Here is a 23415-nt window from a genome sequence, read left to right as displayed (position 1 = left end):
AGTATGTAAGTGGAGTATGAAGTAAGGCAATAAAGAACATTGGATTGCATATGCTGTAGATGTTTGTGTCAAATTGCATATTTTGAGATATTCTTACTTTTAAATGTGGATCATTTAATGTTTTAAATTATAACAATTAGTTACGTTTTAATAAATGAATATATTAGAGAAAATAATAAAAAGACAGCATGAGGAAAACCCAATAAATCAAATTGCCTCATCAAAATTGTTCTAATTTTTTCAACAAGTGTATACACTATAGAATCCTCGGGCAATCGGGGTAAAAGCTTCAGTCTTTGTATAGCAAGAGTGACTAACGTTTTTTAAAAACCAATTTAACAAAATAAAAAAGGAACTTTCCCACAAGAAGTGAAAATAAAATTCAATTCTGTTTTGGGCAAGTCTGTTTTTAGTTTGTATTGCCATAATATACACTGAATACACAAATTAAATATCGTAAGCTATGATCAATTTCAAATCCACAAAAGGAACTGATTCTGAAACCCCTCACTTTAACCATTTATATGTAGTTCCAACATTAAGACAGCTCTACTATCTGCTGAGGGATGCCCATTATCCCTAATGGCCCCTTCATTATTATTGATGATGGTAACTGTTTTGCTGATATAGACTTTCTAGAAATTCTAGGTAAAGCTTAAGAATAGTGACTGAAGCGTCTGATAGTTTAGTATATTCTTATTTATGGCCAATTACCACTTATAATGATGCATATTTTGATGTTAATATATCATGTTTATGCAGGAATAAGGCACCAATAGGTCTTTAATTAGTACAAAGTAAAAGCATAACTATTGTCTGTTCTAAACTGTTCCCATTTTGGGTTGTTAATTGCCATTTATGATATTATATGGGACTTGATAGTGCTACTGTATTGATGCTTTAGGCAGCAATAATGCTGAAATAAGTTCTTATACAGCCTAATTAAACCCAATTCCAGTATCCTACTAGAAATTATTTTAAGCTCACAGTTGAGACACTTCACTGCATGTACAATTTAATGTGTTCATTTTAAAATTGAAGTGTAGTTAAACAAGAAAAGGCCTAAAGTAAGGCATTGTTGTTTATAGACATGTTCTAATTGTCTTTTTCAAATATAATTTATAATTTATCATATCTATTTTATTGGTGTCTTAAATACTAATATATTCAGCTTAACAGTGCTGTGCATTTTACACATAACTCCTTTTTGTAACCTTATCTTTCTGTATAATACATCCAGGGTTCAACTTGTAGTACTATAAATATGTTTGGTTAGACTTTTTTTTACAACCCACTGTTTTTCTACCTGTTACTGTCTTCCAATTATATTTTAATCTACTGTACATTATAATTAAGCTTTATTTTCATCTTAGCCTTCAGAAGTTACGTATCTATCAGCATTCTACCATAGTATGAGCAGATAAAATTGCTGACCTTCTCCTTTAAATACTTTATTTAAAGCAATTTAACTTTAATGTGCAGACAGGTATATAATAGTCTACAGGCATGTAATGAATCAACCTATCAATCAGTTTATCTCCTGTTAGTTTGCCAGGGGAAAATGGCCACTTGTTTCACTTGGAAATAACATGCATCATGCACTGTTAATAACTGACCTTCCATTCACTTTAGATTTAATGTGATTACTTTTTAATGCAAACCACATTTATTTCGTTTGCATGATGGGCTGCATATACAGTAACAAATGTGAAGAACATCATTTTATAATGACCCCTTGCAAGCATTTTTTATCTTCTCTTAAGTGGTAATGCACCTGCCTGACAGCAGTTACTGTACATTTGAGCACATCTCTGTTCCACCTGTACATTTGAGTCCCAGGTGTGTAATACACACACTGGCATCTGGCATCAAAGATGAAAGAGATATATTTGTGTATACTTCAATATTTTGTGAAAAAGCACTTTATTTGATGATATAATTTATAGTTATTTTCAGCATTTTTCTTCACGCTGCCCAAATCATTTAGATGCTGGTTTTAAAATCAACAAACTCGGATCTGTGCATTTAGTCTTTGATGTGCAGCCAGCAGGAAAAGCTGAAAACTGCCATTAAAAGAATGGTACAAAAAAAATCCTGATCACAGATCCAGCAGCTGGAAGGGAATCTCTCCCCTTAGCAAACAATATTACTTTAGAAAATCAAACTATTACTGCTTCTAAAGAAGTGCTTTTAGAATGTTTACAGGGATGAAAATGGATCTTGTCTGTGAGAGGCCCCAAAGCATTTACAGTGCACAGTTAAAAACTGTTTACTGTTTTTTTTCCATTTACTCCTAATGTGCATTCGCACAGTCAGTGATTCGGAATATTTTCATATCCAAATTAAACAGAGCAAAGATAATGACCGGTGAATGTGAAACATAGGAGTGTGGAAAAGATCAATTACCAAACCTCAACTGATATTAATGTCATCTGTGTCACCGCCTTGCTTGCCTCAAGATGAGAGCCCAGCTGTTCATTTTTGCTTCTCCGAGACTGAATATCTTAAACTTTGTATTTAAAAGGCCAACTGCAGAATATAGTGCAGGTGTGCAAAGATTCTTTATAGGTGCTAAATCATATGGGCATTAATATTAATTGCAAAAATTACCGTTGTGACATTTCAACCCATTAACTGCCCCTTTCATAAAAAAAAGAGCCAATTAAATATATATATATATTTATTTTAGCTTTATTCATTATCTGAACTCTTTGTAGTATTAATATTTTTGTATTTTAAATGAAATGCTGTTTGTTTGGTTTATAGTTGTAAGCATAAGTATATCATTGGCATTAACAGTAAAATTGTTCTGAAAAAATATATGAGTACAGAGACAAGTTGCCTTACTGCACAGCATTAAGTGGATAATTAAAATATTACTCCTGGATTAAAAAGTGATTTCCTCATATTTTTAGCATTAACATTTAATAAAGTTAAGTGATGGAATACTTACTTCTATTTTACAGAAAAGACAGGTAGTTCTAGCTGAGAAATAAAAAAATACACTGTGCCTAAAACTGCAAATTCAATAAAATGTCATTAAAAAAAATGAAAGCAAAACATGAAATGATGGTATGTGAAGTTCACACAGGCAATCCTTTGTCAAACACTGCAGTTTTTATTATAAACTAGATGCTCCTGAGGAACTCAGTGGGAACAATCTATTTCTTCCAGCATTTCTTTTTTTCTTATTTTTACATGTTCAAAATACAGGTTATTTGTACATTTTTTGTTCTGTTTGAATGTAGGACTAAATTATGAATGAGGTTTCATTGGTTGTTTTAGCTTCAGCCAATGCTACTTCAAAACCCTGAAGTATGTTTTAAATTTTTTTTTTAAATTTTGTTAAACAATGTCATCATTTTTGGTTTAGGCCAAAATGTTAATATTTTTGTCAGACTCTACACTGTGTTTTTTAATCTGTTTGATAAAGACAGCTTGGAAGAAGCAGATAAACCAGAGGTAGATAACCCTGGTCCTTGAGTGCAGTGGTAATTTATCTTTCAAACCAGTTTCTTCATTTAATGACAGTCAGTCCTATTGATTTGATTGTGTCTCTCATCTGTCAGAAATCACTAATAGCATCAGTTTTGTTTAACTGTGAAATTTAGAAAGGAAGTTATTTCAATGCTTGTTAAGTTCATTGAAACTATACTTTTTAAAAATCATTTCATTTCCTATACATATTAGGATTCTCTAAATATCCACTTTTTGAATCCAGTCAAATAATTCACATTCGTAACAGCCAGACATACCTTACCAGCTGTGGGTTGTACCTTGTAGGAATCCAGAACATTCAGTTAAAATGGGTACCATGGCTTTAAAAAATCTCTTGGGAACAACCTACTGTATCCATTAGTCAACAAGCTCGATGGACTGAATAGCCTATTCTCATATACTATCTATCTATCTATCTATCTATCTATCTATCTATCTATCTATCTATCTATCTATCTATCTATCTACTGTATTAGCTTTCTTATCTTCTTGCATTCCAGAGATAGTTTTTCTAATTCCCAAAATGATCATCATGAATTTTTTAATGTTTTCATTGTTTGTTAATGACAAACAAAAAGTAAGGTCAATTTTAAAATCAATAATGTTGAATGGACATATTTATAACAAAGCATGCACTCTTGGATGCATTTTTTTAGTACTTGGTGGATTTTTTTGAGCTTACTCTAAAAATACTCATGCTTTCCCAAGTGCCTTTTCATATTTTTAACTCTGTATTGCACATTGTAAAGTATTATTTTTATTCTTTATCTAGGAGATACACTTACCGAAGCTGACTTCTAAAACTCGATACGCATACAACACATTTGAGTGGTTGCTCAATGCTAGCAGACAATAAAGAATGAAATTTAACTCTAGTCACAAAAACTGTAGTAGTGCTGTCTGTTCTTAGGCTCAATCATATACTGATAGATTAGATTGGATTATACTTCAAATAATATAAAAAATGTACAGTAAGTTGACCATTGATTGACTGGGACAAGCCTTAGATGTCCAGAGGAGAGCAGAGAGATACAAAGCATAGTCAATCTTGCAGTGCTTTGTGAAGAGATGTTTTTTGAAAATCACATGACCAGACTGCAAGAAGTTTGGTGTGTCTTGGGAAGCTCATTAAGCAAAAACTGAGAAACAGCATACACTTTTAACATATATGGAGAGAGGAGAGATGATTATTAGGCAGGCCAAGTGGACTTAACTCTGCATTTTAATACATACATACATATTAATACAATTCTTTTTTAATTTCTTCTTATTTCATATATGGAGGAAGTATTGTCCAACTTTGTATGTTCAACATAAAAATCTAATATCACTGAAACACATTTTGGCCATTTTTTGGAATGATTTGTGTCTGTGTATGTTTCCTGTGAATTTTTCTGGTCAACTTAACCTCGCTCTTAAGAGCAGATTACATTTTGGGTGAATTCCAACTATTCAACTTCACACTTTTACATTTTTTTAAAGCCAATACCAAAAACAGCCAAAGCACTGCTCAGACATTCACAAGCACTGGCATATATATGCATTTCGGACTTCAGTGAATTTTAACTTGAACCAAGGCTCAAGCCTTAAGCTTTTACAGTTCAAATGCAGTTACAGTAGTTAAACTCAAATTACAAAGAAGCATTGACATGATGTCATGGCTTTGTTAAAATTACTAGGTTGTCTGTTTAGGTGATTTTTTTGTGTTAGTTTAAAGGTTTTTCTACATCAGGTTTTGAGTTCAGCACTTTCAGTTTAGTAGTTGGGGGTGTCTAGCCCTAAGACCAGTCCAGCAGTGTGATAGAAGGGGCAGTATCCTCATTTATAAAACGTGTGTATGCACAAAAAGAGGCTTGAAATAGGAATGTGCAACTTTCTACACCATCGTCAGGATTAATTAAAGAAGACCAGATGGGAGAAGATGGGTATATTAACAGCAACTCTGGAAAATGTGTATACAACAGTTTGGAGAAACTGGGAAATGACAGCATCCTTGATCAAATACTGAAATGCTTTAAAACCAGGAAAATTACATCTTGTATGCATAATAATACATATCACTATGCCATTATAATAATGTGTGAGGTTGTGAGAAACATATTATACTTCAAAAGTTATGAATATGATATAAGGATTGTATTTTCATTTCTTTTGAATAAAAACCAATGCTGCCTATTTGCACTGAAGTACATTTTTGGTTATTCATCAGTTTATATCAGTTACCTGTTGTCACTTCTCAGGGAACTGGCTGACAGGTCAAGAATACCCCAGCCAAGCTTCACTCCATCATGCCCACTGTGCTGAAAGACTTTACCTAACTGGCAAGGTGCTACATCCAGATTTTGTATGTTGTGAGTGCACATACATAAACCACAACATGTTTTTGCCAACATAAAAAGACAATTTGCAGCGATACCCAGTTCTCCTAAAGTAATCAGAACAATTTACTTCACTCATATTGTAAAAAGGGCACTTAGAAAAATGAAGCTGCTTTTGTTAACCCTGAGCAGGTACATTCCATCAACACACAAGTCATCTATGATGCCAGGATGAGACTGAAAACATTATATCTCAGTCGCCTGGGTCAACCCATCATTCATTTATTTTGAGGCAAAGTACAGTAGCTTTGACGGACGTGATGGTGCTGTATGTGGTAGCTGGCTTATTGGTAAAGTAGCTGTCTGAACCCTCAGTGTTTCATATGGATTGTACAATTAATTTTTTCAGCAGTCACATCATTACATGTGCTACGCGCCTTTCCCAGTCCCAAAAAACACAGAGGAGAGGCACTATAATGCAGTACATGATCTTACACACTCAGATGCATTGCGCAGCTAGATACTGCTGGTTCTGCTGTCTCATGCATCAGGGTTGTGGCTGCACTACCAGCCAATAAAGTTTTTCAGCATTGTGATTGTATATGTATGAGTTTGATTAGCATGCTTCAGTGCCATTTTCTAGGAGTGTTCACATATGCACATTTAGAAGATTGTGATAAAGGGTAAATTGATACATAACTTCACATTTAACATTTTTTGCATAAAACTACTTAAATGTTGAAGATACTTTTTTCAAAATTTTAATATTGACGCTTGTACTGCAACTGATAATAAAGGCAATATATTAGACTGTTCGAAGGAGTATAATGATAAAAATAGCATGGTACAAGTGAGTGTTTGATCTTATGGAACTTGTTTGTTTAATCACTGTATACAACAATAGTTAAAGGTATGTTATATAATTCGTCCTCTAAAAAATTGTAAAGCATTTTGTAGATATAAATATTCTGGAGATTTATTTATGACAGACAATCAATTTTCAGTTACACTCTGAAGAATGCGGCAAGATCAGGTTAAGTAGTGCATTCAAGGTCGCACTGTGTTTAAATTGATAGTGAAACCCTGATCTCCATCATTTTAGGATTTTTTTTTTTAACCTCTGAACTACCCACCCTTTTCTGCATTTGAAATATGGCAATTTTGAATTTCTGTTCTTAGAAGGCAGTAATAAAAGAAAAACAATAAAGCGTTCAAGTGAGTTGGTAAAGAAGCTTGTTTTAACTTGTTTAATTTATTATGTCATTTGAACATATGTAGAATTTAGAGCATTTGTCATTTGTAGATGCTGAATGATAATTGTGGTAATGTGCTGACAGGTATATTTTGCACAAAAGAAAATACAGACTGAAACAAATCAGAGAGGCATAATTTAAATATTCATTCATGCATTCAGTTTCTGAAATCTTTTTCAGTATAAATATACGGTACATACATTTGTACATTGTACACACGTAAATATATATATACTGTATATATGTTTGGAAAAATTTAGTAAACTAAGTTTGTGTACTTTAACATAAAGTTGTCAGTTTGTATTAAATGAAAGGAATCACAACTAGACAACAAAGTCTAGGTGAAGCAATATCCAGTCAGCTAACCTTTAAAAATCTTAGGTCACAGCACGATAAATAACATGTTTGGTCAATTTTCCAGGTATTCTGTAATGCCTCAGATATCACCAAAGGCAAGGCAAAGGGCCATTGGCATACTGCAAGCAGGTGGTATGCCATAAGTCATTGTTAAGCTGCTCCAGTGTGTTCTATCTGGCAGGTTTCAGAAAAACAGGGGACCCTCTAAGACACCAGAGCAAAACCATCATATCTTACTGGTCCAATTGAGAAATCATTTTGGTTCTAACCTACTGCTGATGAAACTGCTGGGGAACACAATGCAGGCGTCACTAACAGAACAGTGAAGGACGGTCTCCATTCTGCTGGTCTTGGAACAAACAAGGCACCCCCTGAAAGTGTGGTCCAATTGGAGGACAATACCAGGCCACACACATTTATTATGATCACAACAGTCTTGAAGAATAAGGGCGTGAAGGGGTTGCCTTGGCCTGCTTTCTCTCCTGAACATAACCCTATAGAGCACCCTCTGATGGCCAGTGGCCAGCAACCTCATCACACCTTCCAGAGCTCTGAAGGTCTTGTAGATGTTTTCCCTTTAAAATTGACTAAATTTCTTTTTATAATTAAATTGGCAATTTGATATTTGTTAATACTGATTCAACAGCTTCTGCATGAAATTAACACTAACTAGACACATCAGGTCACTGAGGCATACACTTTAAAAAAGAAAGAGCAAGCTAAAATATAATGTAAAATGAATGGTGGAAGTCAAGAAGCTCTTCTTTACCAAAATAAAGACTATGTTTTGAAACAGTCATCCTGTAATGCATACTTTTGGAATGTTTTGAGAAGCAACAGGATAAGACATGGCATCAATAATAACACTGGTCTACAAAAAATATTTTTTGTTTGCTACTGGGAACTTAAGAGCAGCTCTTTATTAAGTTTTTTACACTGATTTCATATATGAAATCGAAATTAAGCTAGTACGTCAGGTTTTTGAAATACACATCATTGACGTTTTGACACTTTTGAATATCAATATATCAACACGATATCTGAAGTTTGGACTATGTCCCACCAAAATTTTTTGATGTGACGTGACACCAGAGACACGTTAAAGAATATTTATGTAAATTTACCTCAATATAAAAGTGAGGTCAGCGTGCCCAAAAATGTTGGAGGCACTCGCTTTTGCGCTTGTACTGCACATTTGTCTCTCTTTGCAAGAACCAACAGTAATCTCCCATCGTGCTCAAAGTGAATTTTCCCCGATATCGGTTTTCCATCACCTTTATATCTTGATGAAATCTTTCCCCATGCTCATCACTGACATCGCCTAGATTTGGTGGAAAAAAGTCGAGATGAGAATGTAAAAAATGTATCTTCAGTGACATTCTGGCTCCCATAAGCTGATACGGTTTCAGCAGGTTCTCCACAAGCTCAGCATTATTCTCTGCTCTGTGACTGCCAAGAAAATTCTGGACAACCTGCACGAATGCTTCCCATGCTGCTGATTCAGTGGGCTTCAGTTTCCTTTTGAACTCATCGTCAAGCATCAGTTCATGGATTTCAGGAACAATAAAAACACCTTCCTTAATTTTGTCTTCATTTTTCTCGAGACCAAACTTATTTCTTAAATGCATTGCCGTTTCTGTCCATCGCCTTGACAGAATTTTCAAAGTAATGGTGAATCTAACAAAGGAAATGTCCTGAAATGCAATGTTATGTTTAACAGTCAAACCGGTAAAAATGGTTTTCAGATTTGGAGTCAGCAAGTGAAATCTGTTAAAGTAAAGGTGAAAGACTCCTAGTAGCAAAATGCTTGTTGATCAGTATAATCATTTCTTCACGATAAACTTGTGATTCTTGTTATATTATTTTTTAATATATAAACATTGTACTTGGTATACTTTCTGCTAAAAATTATGTGATGTTATTCTTCATACTCCTTAGTATTATAAGGTTTTATAAGGCTGGTGATACTGAAAATTAAAATGTTCTTTGACAAAGCCATGGGTAAGTATGGGTACAAAAAAAAGGTCCTGTAAACCTGACAATGATTCACATTAACTCCTTATTAGCAGTTTAGAGGTGTTAAATATTGTCATCACTACCTTTGGTTCTCCAATAGGCTTCAATGTAAGAGCTTTACTGCTGGTTACAAATAGTTATTGATTTGTATGGCTTTCTTATTTCCTTTTCTTTTGTGAAGCTTAAACATAAGCAACACTTTAAGGGATTTTTTTTCTCAGAATTACTGAGTTAATGTTTTAATCACCTTGTTTTTCTGTGAACTCAGTTTTTACATTAACAACTGCAATTACGCTTATAGGTGGGACTGACTGTGAATAACACATTGTTTATTTTGAAGCCCCTTGGTAGTAGGTGGTACATGGGGAAGCCACATGACTTCTTGTAACCTAGCAGGTGGCAGAGAAAGGCTAACAGGTTATAGACAATTAGGAAGACAGCCTTTTACAGTATGTGTCTTCAAAAAGACAGGTTCATTTTTTTTGAAAGGGATTAACAGTCTTTCTGTCAATCATTGTCCATGTCTTGAGAACAGATTACATGTGCAGCTTGTATAAATACGCATTGCTTGCTGCTCTCGAGGCCCTATGAAAACTGATATTGAGTACTCATGTGTCAGATTCACTGTTTCAATTAGAATGAAGGGTATTTGATTGCTATTCCTTTGTACCCTTGAGCAGAAGTGTCAGAGAGACTAGTTAGACGTTCTGTCTTGCAGTCTATCTCTCTTTTCATTAGTCCTCTTGTTTTTTGTTTCTGGGATGTTTTTATTATTTAATTTTTGCTTTTCAGATCTTTATTTAAGTTAGTATGCTACTTTATCATTATGTCTATCATGACGGAATTGCAATAAATATGTTGTAAAGTTATTTATATAGTGGCTTTAAATTTAAGAATAATCTCTTTTTTTATCTGCTTGCTTCCTTTTCATTTACATGCACTGTCTGTGAGGGCTTTTGTTAAAGTGCAATTTATTTTCAATATCTCTTTTATGCAAACTGAATAATTTAAAAGCAAACTAAATAGCTGCCGAACAGTTTAACAGAATATCTTTAACATATTGATGGGTTACATGTAGGTGTATCTAGGGACTGCTAATAGGTATAAAAATAAATGGATTACAGTGGAAAGGTTATCTCATCGCTATCTCATGACAAAATAACATAGGAAGGTGAAATTGCATATGACTTTCAAGTGTTTAGCACATGCTTCTTCCTGATGCAGAATTAATTGCTTTTCTGTGACACGAGTAATACATCAGCATTATATTTGGTATATATGAGTTAAATGCCTGATTCCATAAGCCAACACTGTCGCCTAGCTGCTGGGGAGCTGGACTGGGAAGTGCAGGTTTGCAGGTTAAATCCAATAACTCAAATGATTTTACCAAAAAAAATAAAACAAACTCTGTTGTATTGTAATTGGTTAAAGTACACCTTGAATAAACCATTTGATATGGAGACTGTATGGTAAATTTCAATTTGCTTTCAATATAAATATAAATGCATAGTGCAAGCAAGTATAGTGGTTCCCTGAAAAAAGGCGTAATTCAAAACACTCCAAAATAAAACACTGGATTGTATGTGAACTTCCAGATACATTATTATTAAATACACAGAAAATCAAATAGAATTCCTTTTGTCAAACTGTAAATAAAATCTAAATCTGTGGTGCATAAATGGGCTAAAAATGTAAGTTAGAGAGATTCATGTAATTCTGTTTTGATTTGATTTTGATTTTTGTAACAATGCCGACAATGAGAGTCCCTGGATCTAATTTTTTTTTTTTTAACTATCAAAGTCTCACAAAAATTGAGCAATAAAGGAATCAGAATGATGGCTGAAAGTCAGTCATTTTGTGAGGCAAAATATGCACCTCTGTAACGAATTCAGCAGGAATTAATGTCTGCCTTAGCCTAAGGAGACATTCATTTGCATTTTAAATGTTCTATGACAAGAGCTATCTTTAAAAGAATTGTACTTTTCATTATTTGTGTTAATTCATCTTTAATTACAGCTGCATCACTAGAGGGCAGTATAGATCACATTATTCTCAGCTTTAACAAGCATGAAATTGTAATCTACAGTCAAGACTCTTGATAGCACAAAACACACCCACTTATGTGTGAAAACTAATATAACATGGATCTTAACCTTAAAAATGCAAGTTCATTTCATGCAGTGGCTAAAGTGATTGCAAGTTATTTCAGTCTAATTGGGGTTTATGTAAAATGATTACAGTCTTATTCTTCTTGCATGTGCAACATGCTATTTTACTTTTGACTGCTTTACTCACACATGCTGCACTAAATTAAATTTAATAAGAGATCACCTGCAAAAAAAAAATGCCTGATATTCTGTTAGCAATCCTGCAATGCTAAAATATAATAATACTGAGAATATAATTTATGGAAGAATAGTATTTTCCATGCTGTGTTATCCATTTACTTAAGGGGAACTGTCTATTTATGTATTTGCCAAAAATTCAATTTAATGTTTAGTATGTGTTTTTTCACTTTGTTAATAACATAATTATTTAATTATTACATTATATAATTATTATGTCATACTTATAATAGTTTGTTTACCAATGCAATTGATTTTTAGGTTTAATTAATATTAATTTATAATATTAATTTAAAAATAGCACCAGCAGTAAAAAAGAAATGAATCAGCTGTTGTGGGGTATCAGGCAAATATTGAATGCTTTTATGAAGCAAAAGGAAAAGCTTAGTTGCACGATAAGAAACAATATAGCTTAAATACGTTAAAATTGGACAACTGCCTTAGGTAAAGAGACAAATGGTAAAGAGACAACTGCCTTAGGTAAAGAGACTTTGACAATGCTGTAACTGTGAATTATTATAAGATTTTTTAAGTACCTTCTTAGGGCTCATTTCAACAGGAAAATGAAAATTATTACTGCTGTTTTACATGCTTGTACATTTTTTTTGCCACAGGTTTGCTGTAACAGAAGAAGATAAACTAGTAAAACAATCACTCAATTATGTGTGCAATTATAGTATGCATCAGTTAAAACATAATTGTAGTTTTCACAAATATAATTGCTTAAATTGTGTTGCTAATGATGTTTGCTGAATAAAGATGCTTCAGTTTTGAAGATACATAATATTACAAGCTTGACAAAGTGGAATGTCGATGTATTAAAACTTCAAAAATGGAGTAATATGCCATATTAAAAGTTTTAAAAACTGCAAATTGCCTGAAAATTAATAGATCAGGAGTTTAATAAGTTTTATTTGTTCCTACAAGGAAATGTTATTAAATACGCAATGTAGAAATTTGTGACTTACGTGGAACCTGTTTTCATAAACACTTTAATGATTTTATTTTTCAGAAATGTATAGAACAGATATATGAACACCTTGTCATAAAAATTGTCAGCAAATCATGAATGGTCCCAATTATCCTCTTTGCTCCAAAGTTTATTTTAGAAGTATAAATAGCACTGGAATTCAGCAATGCAGAATAAAAAACAAAGTGCTACTTGAGGCTGTTTGGGCGTCCAGAAATTGGGCTGTTTAATAAGAACAACTAACACAGTGGCTCGAGAACTTGTGTAACATGTGATTTATCAAGGGATTCTGCACTCCTTTTCAACAATCATTTTTGACTGTTCTTTTATGTAATTCAGTGGTAATGTACATTTCCTATTGAGGTATAGTAATTTTCACCTTGACTGTCCAATAAATATTTAGATTTTATAAAAAAAATTTTGTAAAAGTGATAAAAAGCATATGAAAAGGGAATTAAACATAATATCGAAGTTAGTAAAGTTTTGCCATCAACAATTGACTTTGTATTGCAAACTGTTTTTGCTAAAGGTAGCTCCTTTGCCCATATGAAGTGATTTATACTAATAACATATAATGGTATCAAAATGTGTTATTCTGGTGTCTGAGATGTAAACTTTATATTAAAAAAAGTTCAATTGGCTATTATTTCCGAAACCTAACATCAATAGTTACATTTTGAAGCAGTCCAATTAAATCATTTAATGTTACTGACATATTTGTCTTGATTAGTTTAGTACATGCTGTGAGATTTTCACACTTGCCTTCGTTATTTCTGGATCTACTGTACTATCTTTATAATGTAAATTGAAAAACATAGTTTATAGATAGCATCATGACACACTAAAAAAGAATTTTAGTGAAGCAAACTGTTTACCTCCTTTGTTTTTATGATTCACAGGTCTCCTGACAAACGTAACAAAAGAGAATCTTCATTAAGAGCGGTTTAGACTCTGTGAACCACTTACTTTAGTCAACTTTCACCACCGTGGATCATCTGTTCCATGTCATCTGCTCCACTGTCTCTGTCTGTTTCGCACAAAGTAACTTAATTCTTGATGCTGAAATTAAGCTGCTCAACGCCCTTTGGATTACAGGACCAAGTGGTATAAATATCCAAGGCCCAGCTTAAAATAAACTATAAGGCAGAACTGGGCAAATGTGATGTCAAACTGTTCATTCTGTTGATCTGGATTGACATTCTCTCTTTGGACATAAAGAGTCTTGACTTACTGACATCTTTATCAGTGGACGCTGATCACTGCACGAAATGAGTACAGGAACAATGGACAATATCTTGTTTGCATAGTTCTGTGGAGCTAACTTATTTTCTCACATTTAGTATTATTACAGACCAAAGACAAAAAAAGAACATGTTGAAGTGGGCTCTGTAGTCTTTTTGTGAACAAAGCTAAATAACATGCATACATCTCAAGGAATTATTTCTTGATTAAAATTCTGATTGACCTTTCTGGACAGCTGGTGGTTCCTGAATTAACGGGGCTGAAAATTATATGAAGTCTCTGATAGAGCAACAAAAATAAAAGTCATAACATTTCACATGATTTTTATGGAGAACCTTTTAATTATTGTTTTATCACCAATGTATTACTGAGTGTGTGTGTATGTGTGTGTTTTTATATATGTGTATATATGTGTATTTGTGTGTGTATTTACATGAATATACGCACAATATATACAGACATACATTCACACACACAATTCCATTTTTTATTGGTTGCAGCCAGACAATTTGCAATAAGCATGGATGTCTATGACGACCTACGGTAAATATACTTTAACTACGGAAGACAAACAAAGTTACAGTTTGAAAGTTTAAATAAAAAAATGTATTTTGGAGAAGCCTAAAGTTATATATTTAACAGTTTTATATGTTGTACCTTTGTAGAAAACCTTATTTAACACAAATAATGTGGTCACTCTACCAGTTATAAAAAGTGGATACAAATTGTGTTCTGTTTTCTTTGACTTCAGTTGTTACTGAAGTGGGTGATAAATATATATATATATATATTTTTTTTTGTACCCAATAGGAAACCTTGGATATAAGACATGATTGCCAAGAACTCTGTAGAAGAACAGACAAAAACAATAATAATCCTCTTTATACTCTTATCAATATATATTGAACCATTGCACCGTTTCAAAGCAGTTTTGTCTTATGTATTGTACAGTAGAGTGTAAAATTTTTTAGAAATTGTTTTCATATAATGCGTTTTGCTTTTGTGTTTCACAACACAGACCTCAAAGTGATAATTGTTAAACAAAAATCTTTTAGTTGGATAAGCAGTTTTTTCAAAGCTAAATTCTTAAGGGAGACAAAAACACAAACATGTTGCTTTTTCAATGAAAATGTTCAGGAATAATGGATAACCTCGGGGGTCTAAAGTGGCATATATCTGAATTGATCTGAGTATTTTTTTCTTAGGTTGTGCAGTATTGAGAAATACTCAATGTAAGATTTGGGCATGTAAGATTTTATTCCTTGAAAGCATTAACAAATCCAAAACTTTTTTTGTGTGATTGATCACTTATATGATGCTTTTGATGGTGATTTCATTTCTTGATATCAAACTGTTAAAATGTCTAATATTATAATTTTTCTTCCAGATTATTTTATACAAATACCCAAACCGTACAGAACATTCACTGTCAGATTTACAGGTTATTCATCTTGACCACACAACAAGCCCTTACAGCCTTCAGCCACATTGGAGTTTAATTCCTAATCAGGTTTGTAGTGCTCACAAATAGTATGATATATAGAACTTAATAATTATCACCTAATGTCCTCAGCATTTAGCTTATTTCACTCCTAAGCAAAATTGTAAAATATGTTCAATGCCTGCTTTATTCTGTTGATTTTCTTTTATTAGTTTTGTGAGGTGTCAGGAAAGAATCCATTGAACAAGTAAGTTGTCCTTCTTACTTTTTTATTATATGTACTTTAATTTTTGCCTAATTATGCCCAGAAATTCACCAGGACATTAAGAATGCTATATACAGAATTCTATTGTTGCCATATTAATAAATAATGTTAGAAATTCTTTCAGAAAAAACATATATGCAGCATATCTATTACTTTTTGTGACTTAAATAGCAGCAGTGACTCACTTAAATTAAATACAGTAAGAAAGCTGCTTGTGAGATTTCACTGGTATATTAAAGAGCAGAGTTCATGCTAAGTGCTGTTAATTTGCTTAAAGAGCTGTCATTTCTGCTTGGCTTTTTAGCATGGAGCTGATACTTAATTTGCTTTGTCTTTGCAGCCTAAATCATGATTGCTTGCTTTCTACTCACTGCTTCCACAGCAGCAAGTTTCAGCCAAAACGACAAAAAGTCCCAGGGGTACTGATGTCAACAGCATCTAGTCAAATTACTCTGTAATTCTTCAAGTGAAGTTCTTTTTTTTTGCCTTTCAACCAAAATAGATTTTCCTGGTTAATGACAGTAAGTGAAAATGGTGTTTAAGTATGTATGTGTGTCTATAAAATGTATTTATGTCAAAAACAGGTTACATTTTTTCAACGTCAGTTCTAATAATAAAAATGCTATAATTAACTGTCCTTTTCCAATAGATACCTGGTATTATTTGATACATTTTGTGATGGAATGGTAAAGATTTTGATTAAAAGTGTTTTTTTTTTGCTTTAGTTCACTGTAACTGTAAACCATTATACAATTAATATAAGCAAAAACAGAGATGTGCAGGTGAGTATAGTACATAGACCGTAATATGTTCCCTATATATAGCACTTATATATGATTTGAAAACAGCATTAAATCAATTACCTAGGCACCTTGAACATCCACCATGACTGTGCCTTAATTACTTAACATTTATCTATGTTAGAAGGTAGTGGTGGCCTGTCCAATGGTTTGCACACCATTCACCCTACAGATAATCCTCCAACTGGACAATTCAGAAGTATGCTGCGTAACATTAATTCTTGTAGGCTTTGCATCAATATCAAGAAATATGTTCACAGTGGTATTTGTCACCTTATATTTTGGTCATTTTAAGGATGATGAACCTCCTAATATACATTTTGGTTTTAGCACTTGAAACGGCTGAGCGATGTATATTAGCAGGGTCTGTCTGACTATGATATAAATTTAAATCTGTCTATTGTGTCTAAAATTATAAATAAAAATACTAAGGACATTTACTAGGATTGGTTATGAATTATCTTTCCATGAACAAGCTAAGCACATTTTGAAAGCATAACACACAAAGAAGAAGGATGTGGTGCCTCAGCAGATACATCTAATGAAGGCAAGTATGGGAACTAAATTTATGTCTTTAAACAATAACAGCAGGAAACATTATGTTAAGTCCAAGCATTTTGCTGATGCATTATCATTAAAAAAAGGGACTGATCTTGAAACATTGTGCTCTTTTAAGTGATCAAGTAATTTTTTGATCAAACTGTTATTGATAAAATGAAAAGGAATGCAGTAAAGGTAACCAACAAAACCAAAAACCATTGCACCCCATCTCACTGCACCTGAGATAGCTAATTAAACAATAAGAGAGGAGAAAAAGAACTGTTCATTTTATTTGTTTTGTTTTTAAGAATATTTATCAATATTTCATTCACTGATCTTAGTATGCCTGATAAATATGCATATCAGGCTTGATCACCCTTCACCCACTTTGTCATTTCTGTCATCTTTATTTGTCTCTTTCTACAGTAAGGACCATTTCCCAACATATTGGCTGTCTGAAACCACAGTACAAGTTGGCTTTGTAAATCACTGATTCCATTTTTAAAACTCTGTAGCTTTTCCAGGTAGCCTGCCAAATTAGTGATACCTCAAAGTCAGTGTTGCACATTGGGACAGCACGCGATATTAGTGTACACAGAAATTACAGTCCTCCTGCATCACTTTATGTGGTAAATTTTGCCTGTACTGTATAAAATACATTCTTGAAGTATACATGATTTGTAAGCACAACTAGCTAATCTTTCACTTTGTCTTTCCAAAAAAAATCCTGCCTCGTTTAATGCTGTGTTTATGCTCAGTATTTCTATTTTCCGCTGCTTCAGTAATTAATAATTTCTGTTTTAAATGTTTTCATTTTTTAAAATGTTTTTATCTTTATCACATACTAATGGCACTGGCCATTTCTTTCATTCTAAACTTATACCCTACTTACTGCATTCTCTGTGTATCTTATTTGTTTATTTACTTTGTTTACGGAATGCAGAATTCTCTAACCAACCAATTTTCTCTTAGTGCACTTTATGGAATGTTTCTAATTATTGTCTGAGAGTACAGAAAGGAAATGTACTCCCAGTACACCTAGTGTGCTTTTCAAGATGCTGTGAAAGACTGAACAAAAACAATGTAAACCAAAAGATTATAGTATTTGCCCAATATAAAGAAAAAAATGTGGAAAAAGTGACGTTAAAATGTAAACTGATACCAAAAAATCCTCTGTTAAGTCTGTGGATTCAGCAAAGTATGAAATTTATTAAAATATGCATTCTAAAACAAAAGACAATTTGCAGTAAGCAAGCACAGGTTTACTGACAATAAACTAATCAATTCTGTCCGGGAAGCTGTGTGATTTACACATTTATCTGTTCTGCTGAACCAGTTTGCTTTTAATCAAAAAAGTGATAATAGGAAGACAATAATTGACACAAATTAAAGTTTTGTCAACTTTATTAATCACAACTCTCGCCAGATAAATTTCAGATAAAGGTAAATCAAGCATTCGAGCCACTTTATATTACTTTGGAGAGTGAAGAAAGAACAAAATGATCATAAGCCTCTCTGATTGTAATAATGGTGGCTCCCATACAGTATTAGAATTGAACACTTCTCAAATGAATGCAGCTAGATGGAACAAAAAGTTTATGTCCAGTCTACAAGCAATCCTTTCGAACAGAAATATGTATATTTAATACAGAATAATAACAAATGTGAAAAACAAAATTATTACATTCATTTTTTCAATGGATAACTCAGAAATGTCTATTCTTTGATTTATATGTCAGATTTCTTTACCTCAGAGCTTGGTAGATTATGTTGTAAACTTTCTTCTGAAATTTTTCCGGTGAGGAAGACAGAAGTTTTGAGGTAAGGTATTTACACTCACTACTCATGGTGCCAGAGAGTGACAACATGTTGCTGTTTACAAAGACTGCTGATTGCTGCAGATCTGCCTACTACAGAATACACCACAGCCCAGCATAAATTTTATAATAATAATTAAAATAATTTGAAATTGCTGCAAATAACAACTCTTTATTAGCATAAAAACAGAAATTCCTCATCATACAATGGAAATGAACAAATGCCTGCCGACAAGAAGCAGTAAAACTTTTAATTATTCCCTTTCTCTCTATCATATTCTCAACAATGACTCAGTATGCACAATAAGAAACACTTTGCAACAGCATAAACCACTCACACCTACACAGAGCAAAATAATCATAATAAAAAATTAATAACAAAGTTAGGGTCAGTACTCACATTAATCAGTTATCTCAAAATTTCCCATAAATGTTCCTCCGTTTCTCAATTACCTGGACAAACTCTCTGGAAACATTGTTCAAATTCACTTGAGAAAGGATCTATCTATATATATATATATATATATATGGACACACATCAATTAAGATTTCTGAAAGTTCACAGTCCCATAAAACCAAGACTTCAAAGTACCGTGTCCTATAATAATCAACAGGGTTTTGGAAATGTGCTTTAATCTTCCATTTACAAATCTTTTTGGGTGTCTGTGGTGCCTTGGCAACTCTGGAGTGCCTGTGAGATCTTTGGAAGCTTCAGTTACTGACCTGAAGAAATTGTTAAATTAGTGATCTGACCTCTGCCACTAAATAAAGCTCTTTGTCACAGTGACTGCTCTCTATGCTTCCTGGAGTGTTATGTTAACTGTTTGTAATGTCTTAGACAATTGTTTATTTGGAGAGAATACATAGTGTGCAATGCATAGGCTTAAAATTTGCTAAATTTGTCAAGCATTACCAAAATACCCCCCAGAGTTCCTCCTGCACCAATCATGTGATTCTTCACTGATTTCTGTCATTTGTCAATTATTGATTTCACTGCAGTAGTCCACACTGTCCATCAAGTGGAACAGAGGTTTCGCAGGTTCTGACTGACCACATTCATTTTTGCTGTTCAATGTTTGAATTCTATTTGGAGACTATTTGATCAAGTGCATTGCATCTGAGATTTTTCCCCAGTCTCCTGTGGGCAAAAGTTTAAACAATGTGCCAAATGAATGGCCACTAAATTCTTCAGTTTAAACATTGCCGCCCCAGGTAACTACAGAGTTTGGCCGTACCATCATATGCCTGACCCCTGCATAAACCAGGCACTACATTGCTGTGTGTCAAAATGTCATACAATACAATACAGCAAAAATTGTTGAAGCATCAATTTTAGGAAGCCTGGAAGTCCAATAAAAACTTTGGAATGGTGCACATGTCATCTACTCAGCAAAACAAAATTACCAACTGTTTCTTGTTTGTTGTATCTCTAGCTTTATCAGAAAATATGAGATAAAACCAATCAAGAATGGACAACAGAACCTTTCTTAAAACATCAAGCAAAATCATTTGGATCTGCTCATTAATTATGTCATGAGATATGTACTTCAGCTCTGCTAGCCAACGGTTAACATCAGGCCATCCTCCGTCTATAGCTACATGTTACTCATTTCAGGGTAATTTCTATCTATAGGAATACTTTGATCAGAAAACAAGTAGATGTTATCTGTTTCATCAACATCTCTCGATTGAACTCCTGCTTAATCCATTTTAAGTAAACATTAATAAACATTTACATAATAAATGTGGTGCCAAAAAAATAACATTTGAAAGCAACATATATTTAAAGGAATGTTTTTGATATTTTTTCTATGTAAACTATACTTAAAAAGTATAGTTTTTATTTCAATATTAAAATGTGTGAAAAAATATTTACATATTTTAGATTTAGCATTTGTATTTCATAATTACATCCATCCATTTTCCAACCCGCTGAATCCGAACACAGGGTCACGGGGTTCTGCTGGAGCCAATCCCAGCCAACACAGGGCACAAGGCAGGGAACCAATCCTGGGCAGGGTGCCAACCCACTGCAGGACACACACAAACACACCCAAACACCAAGCACACACTAGGGCCAATTTAGAATCACCAATCCACCTAACCTGCATGTCTTTGGACCGTGGGAGGAAACCGGAGCGCCCGGAGGAAACCCACGCAGACACGGGGAGAACATGCAAACTCCACGCAGGGTGGACCCGGGAAGCGAACCCGGGTCTCCTAACTGCGAGGCAGCAGCGCTACCACTGCGCCACCGTGCCGCCCTCATAATTACATATTTGATCAAATTATATAGAGAGCATTTGTCTATTATTATGACTTCAAAGTCCAAAAACACAAGACAGTCCCAAAATGGTCAAAAGTTCCCAGCAGAGGAGGATAAACTGTCAACGCCAGGCTAGATATAAGGGCAAACAAATGGTCTTTGTAAAATAAAAACATTTATTCTGCAAAACTGTTCAATAACAGAAGAAAGCTCCTTATAGCACAAAAGGCTAAAGGAATTGCCTGAAGCAATAAGACAATTGCATGCAAAGTCCCAATGCAAGAATCCAGCGGCAATGTGGAAAAACCAAAACAGGTGGTCAAAAATCCAAAAATAATATTTGAGCACAAGCAAAATAAACACTCACTGACTTCCTAGCGTATTTAAATGAACCTGCCAAGAACTGGGGGAAATTATTGCTTTTATAGGGCTGAGGACACCCCCTGACAGTGGTAGGCAGGTGGTCCCACCGGTTAGGGAATTACTCATAAAATGTGAAACATAAGAAAGTCTAAGAGACAAAATAACAAACAAAATAATTAATAAAAGTAACATTAATATAAATAAAATAGTAAAAAATGTACAAAACAGACATAAAACAATACTTTGATCTCCAGCCAGGGAATCCTGGCTGAAACATAACAACCATTTAATTTTTCCAAACGTTTTACATTAACCTCTAAAATCATCAATCTGGTGTAGTAAAATGCATGTAATAAACTACTAATGCTGCATTTTATTCTACAATATGAATACAATTCATTGTTATAAGTACAGAACACAAAATGGTCAAAGTATTGCAAGGCATCTAAAATATCACCAACTAAGCAGGCCAAAACCATAATCAGCCTGCTCAGAAAAAGTACTTTTTAGGACAGCCTGAGTTTGTACATTACAGGCTGGCTTCGGCCTACAACAGGCTAAACAGGCTTCAAAAGTACAAAAGCATATATTTAAAGCCCCAAAGTATAATCAAAATACCCTAATTAGGGAGGGGATTACCTTAAACCCCTGGGGTGTAGAGAAATAGGTGAAATCTTTATAAAAAGGAGATTTATTAGCAAAAACCAGAACATATAACAAAATGCTGAAAAACAGCCAAAGGGAGTTGCTCACCAAGGCAATTCTGCAGCAAGCAAATTTTAATACAAAGTAGTAAATGGAAAATTTTAGATAGAAGCAAAAAAAGTTGAGAAAAAAAAACAGAAAATCCAATGAAAATTGCAAAACTTAAAAGAAGACCACCATTCTCCCAAAGCACTTAAAAGAAGACCACCACTCTCCCAAAGCACATTCAGTGAACTGCAAGAGACCCATATCCTGGCCTTTCTTTTATGGGGCTGGGGGTGATCCCTAGCAGTGATGTATTGGTAGCCCACCTCTTGGGAATGACCACCCAAAAATACAAGATATGTAGGAGAACAAAATTTTGTACATAAAAACAAAATGATAAATAAAATAAACGTACAGTACATAATTAGAAAACAGCTAAGTAACAATATTAACAGGTGTTAAATACAGAATAATGAATGAACAAAAAAGACATTAAAAAGGAATTTAAACTTTCCTTCTTGGCTTAAACATAACATTTATTAGCTAACTTTAGCTGAAATGACAGAACTCTAATGTCACTTTACAGAAATGGGCTCAGAAGAGCTGGTATAATGTGTCCTGCCATGAGAAAATTGATTGTGGAGAAAACTTTGAAAGAGGTTATTAGTCTGTAAAAGTTAGATACCCAAATATCTGAAAGAAGAGAGAAAAACTAGCAATGAGAGTGTTTATACTAAAACTGCAGAGACAAAGTAAAGAGAGAAATGGTGATGAAATGCTACAAAAGGACAGGAGATCTGTTTCTAATTTTGCATAATTAATACTTTTCTTTCTCTTTCTGTAGGTTTGAAATAATTTTTAGACGTGATCCTCTAATGTTGTCTGTGTCCAGCCCAGTCACACAAAGAAAACTGCTTATGGAACAGTTGGCAGGCATTAATCTTGGCTATTCCTGGAAAGAACATCACCAATTTGACGCTAATCTAATACCTGTAGATGAACTAAACAGAATTACTTAGCATGGAGCTGTCATCATGCAGCTGGATGGGGAAAAATATATATATTTTAGTGTACTGGATTAGGTGTTTCTTTTGAGTGGCAGCTGACAGGCAGAGCAGGGATTATTAACCATAAATCCATATTTTCTTAGCAAAACTCCAAAGTATCTTACTATAAAGAGTATCTAAGGCAGGGCTCAAAACTAGAAGTTTCTACAGTACAATAAAACTGGATG

General features: G+C 33.6%; 1 protein-coding gene across 1 annotated transcript in view; it reads left to right on the top strand.

Annotated features, from left to right (window-relative positions):
* The window catches only part of tafa5a (TAFA chemokine like family member 5a), a 719776-nt gene extending 705045 nt beyond the window's left edge, over positions 1 to 14731 (top strand). Inside the window, exon 4 of the mRNA XM_028812114.2 lies at positions 13657 to 14731. Coding sequence (XP_028667947.1) covers positions 13657 to 13665 — 9 coding nt within the window. The 3' untranslated portion in view covers positions 13666 to 14731. The remainder of the gene's footprint in view (positions 1 to 13656) is intronic.
* Positions 14732 to 23415: the final 8684 nt, after the last annotated feature.

This window comes from Erpetoichthys calabaricus, chromosome 1 (assembly GCF_900747795.2).
Source record: "Erpetoichthys calabaricus chromosome 1, fErpCal1.3, whole genome shotgun sequence".
In the NCBI taxonomy this organism is placed as follows: Eukaryota; Metazoa; Chordata; class Cladistia; order Polypteriformes; family Polypteridae; genus Erpetoichthys; species Erpetoichthys calabaricus.
This window is presented reverse-complemented; position numbering and strand designations above follow the sequence as displayed.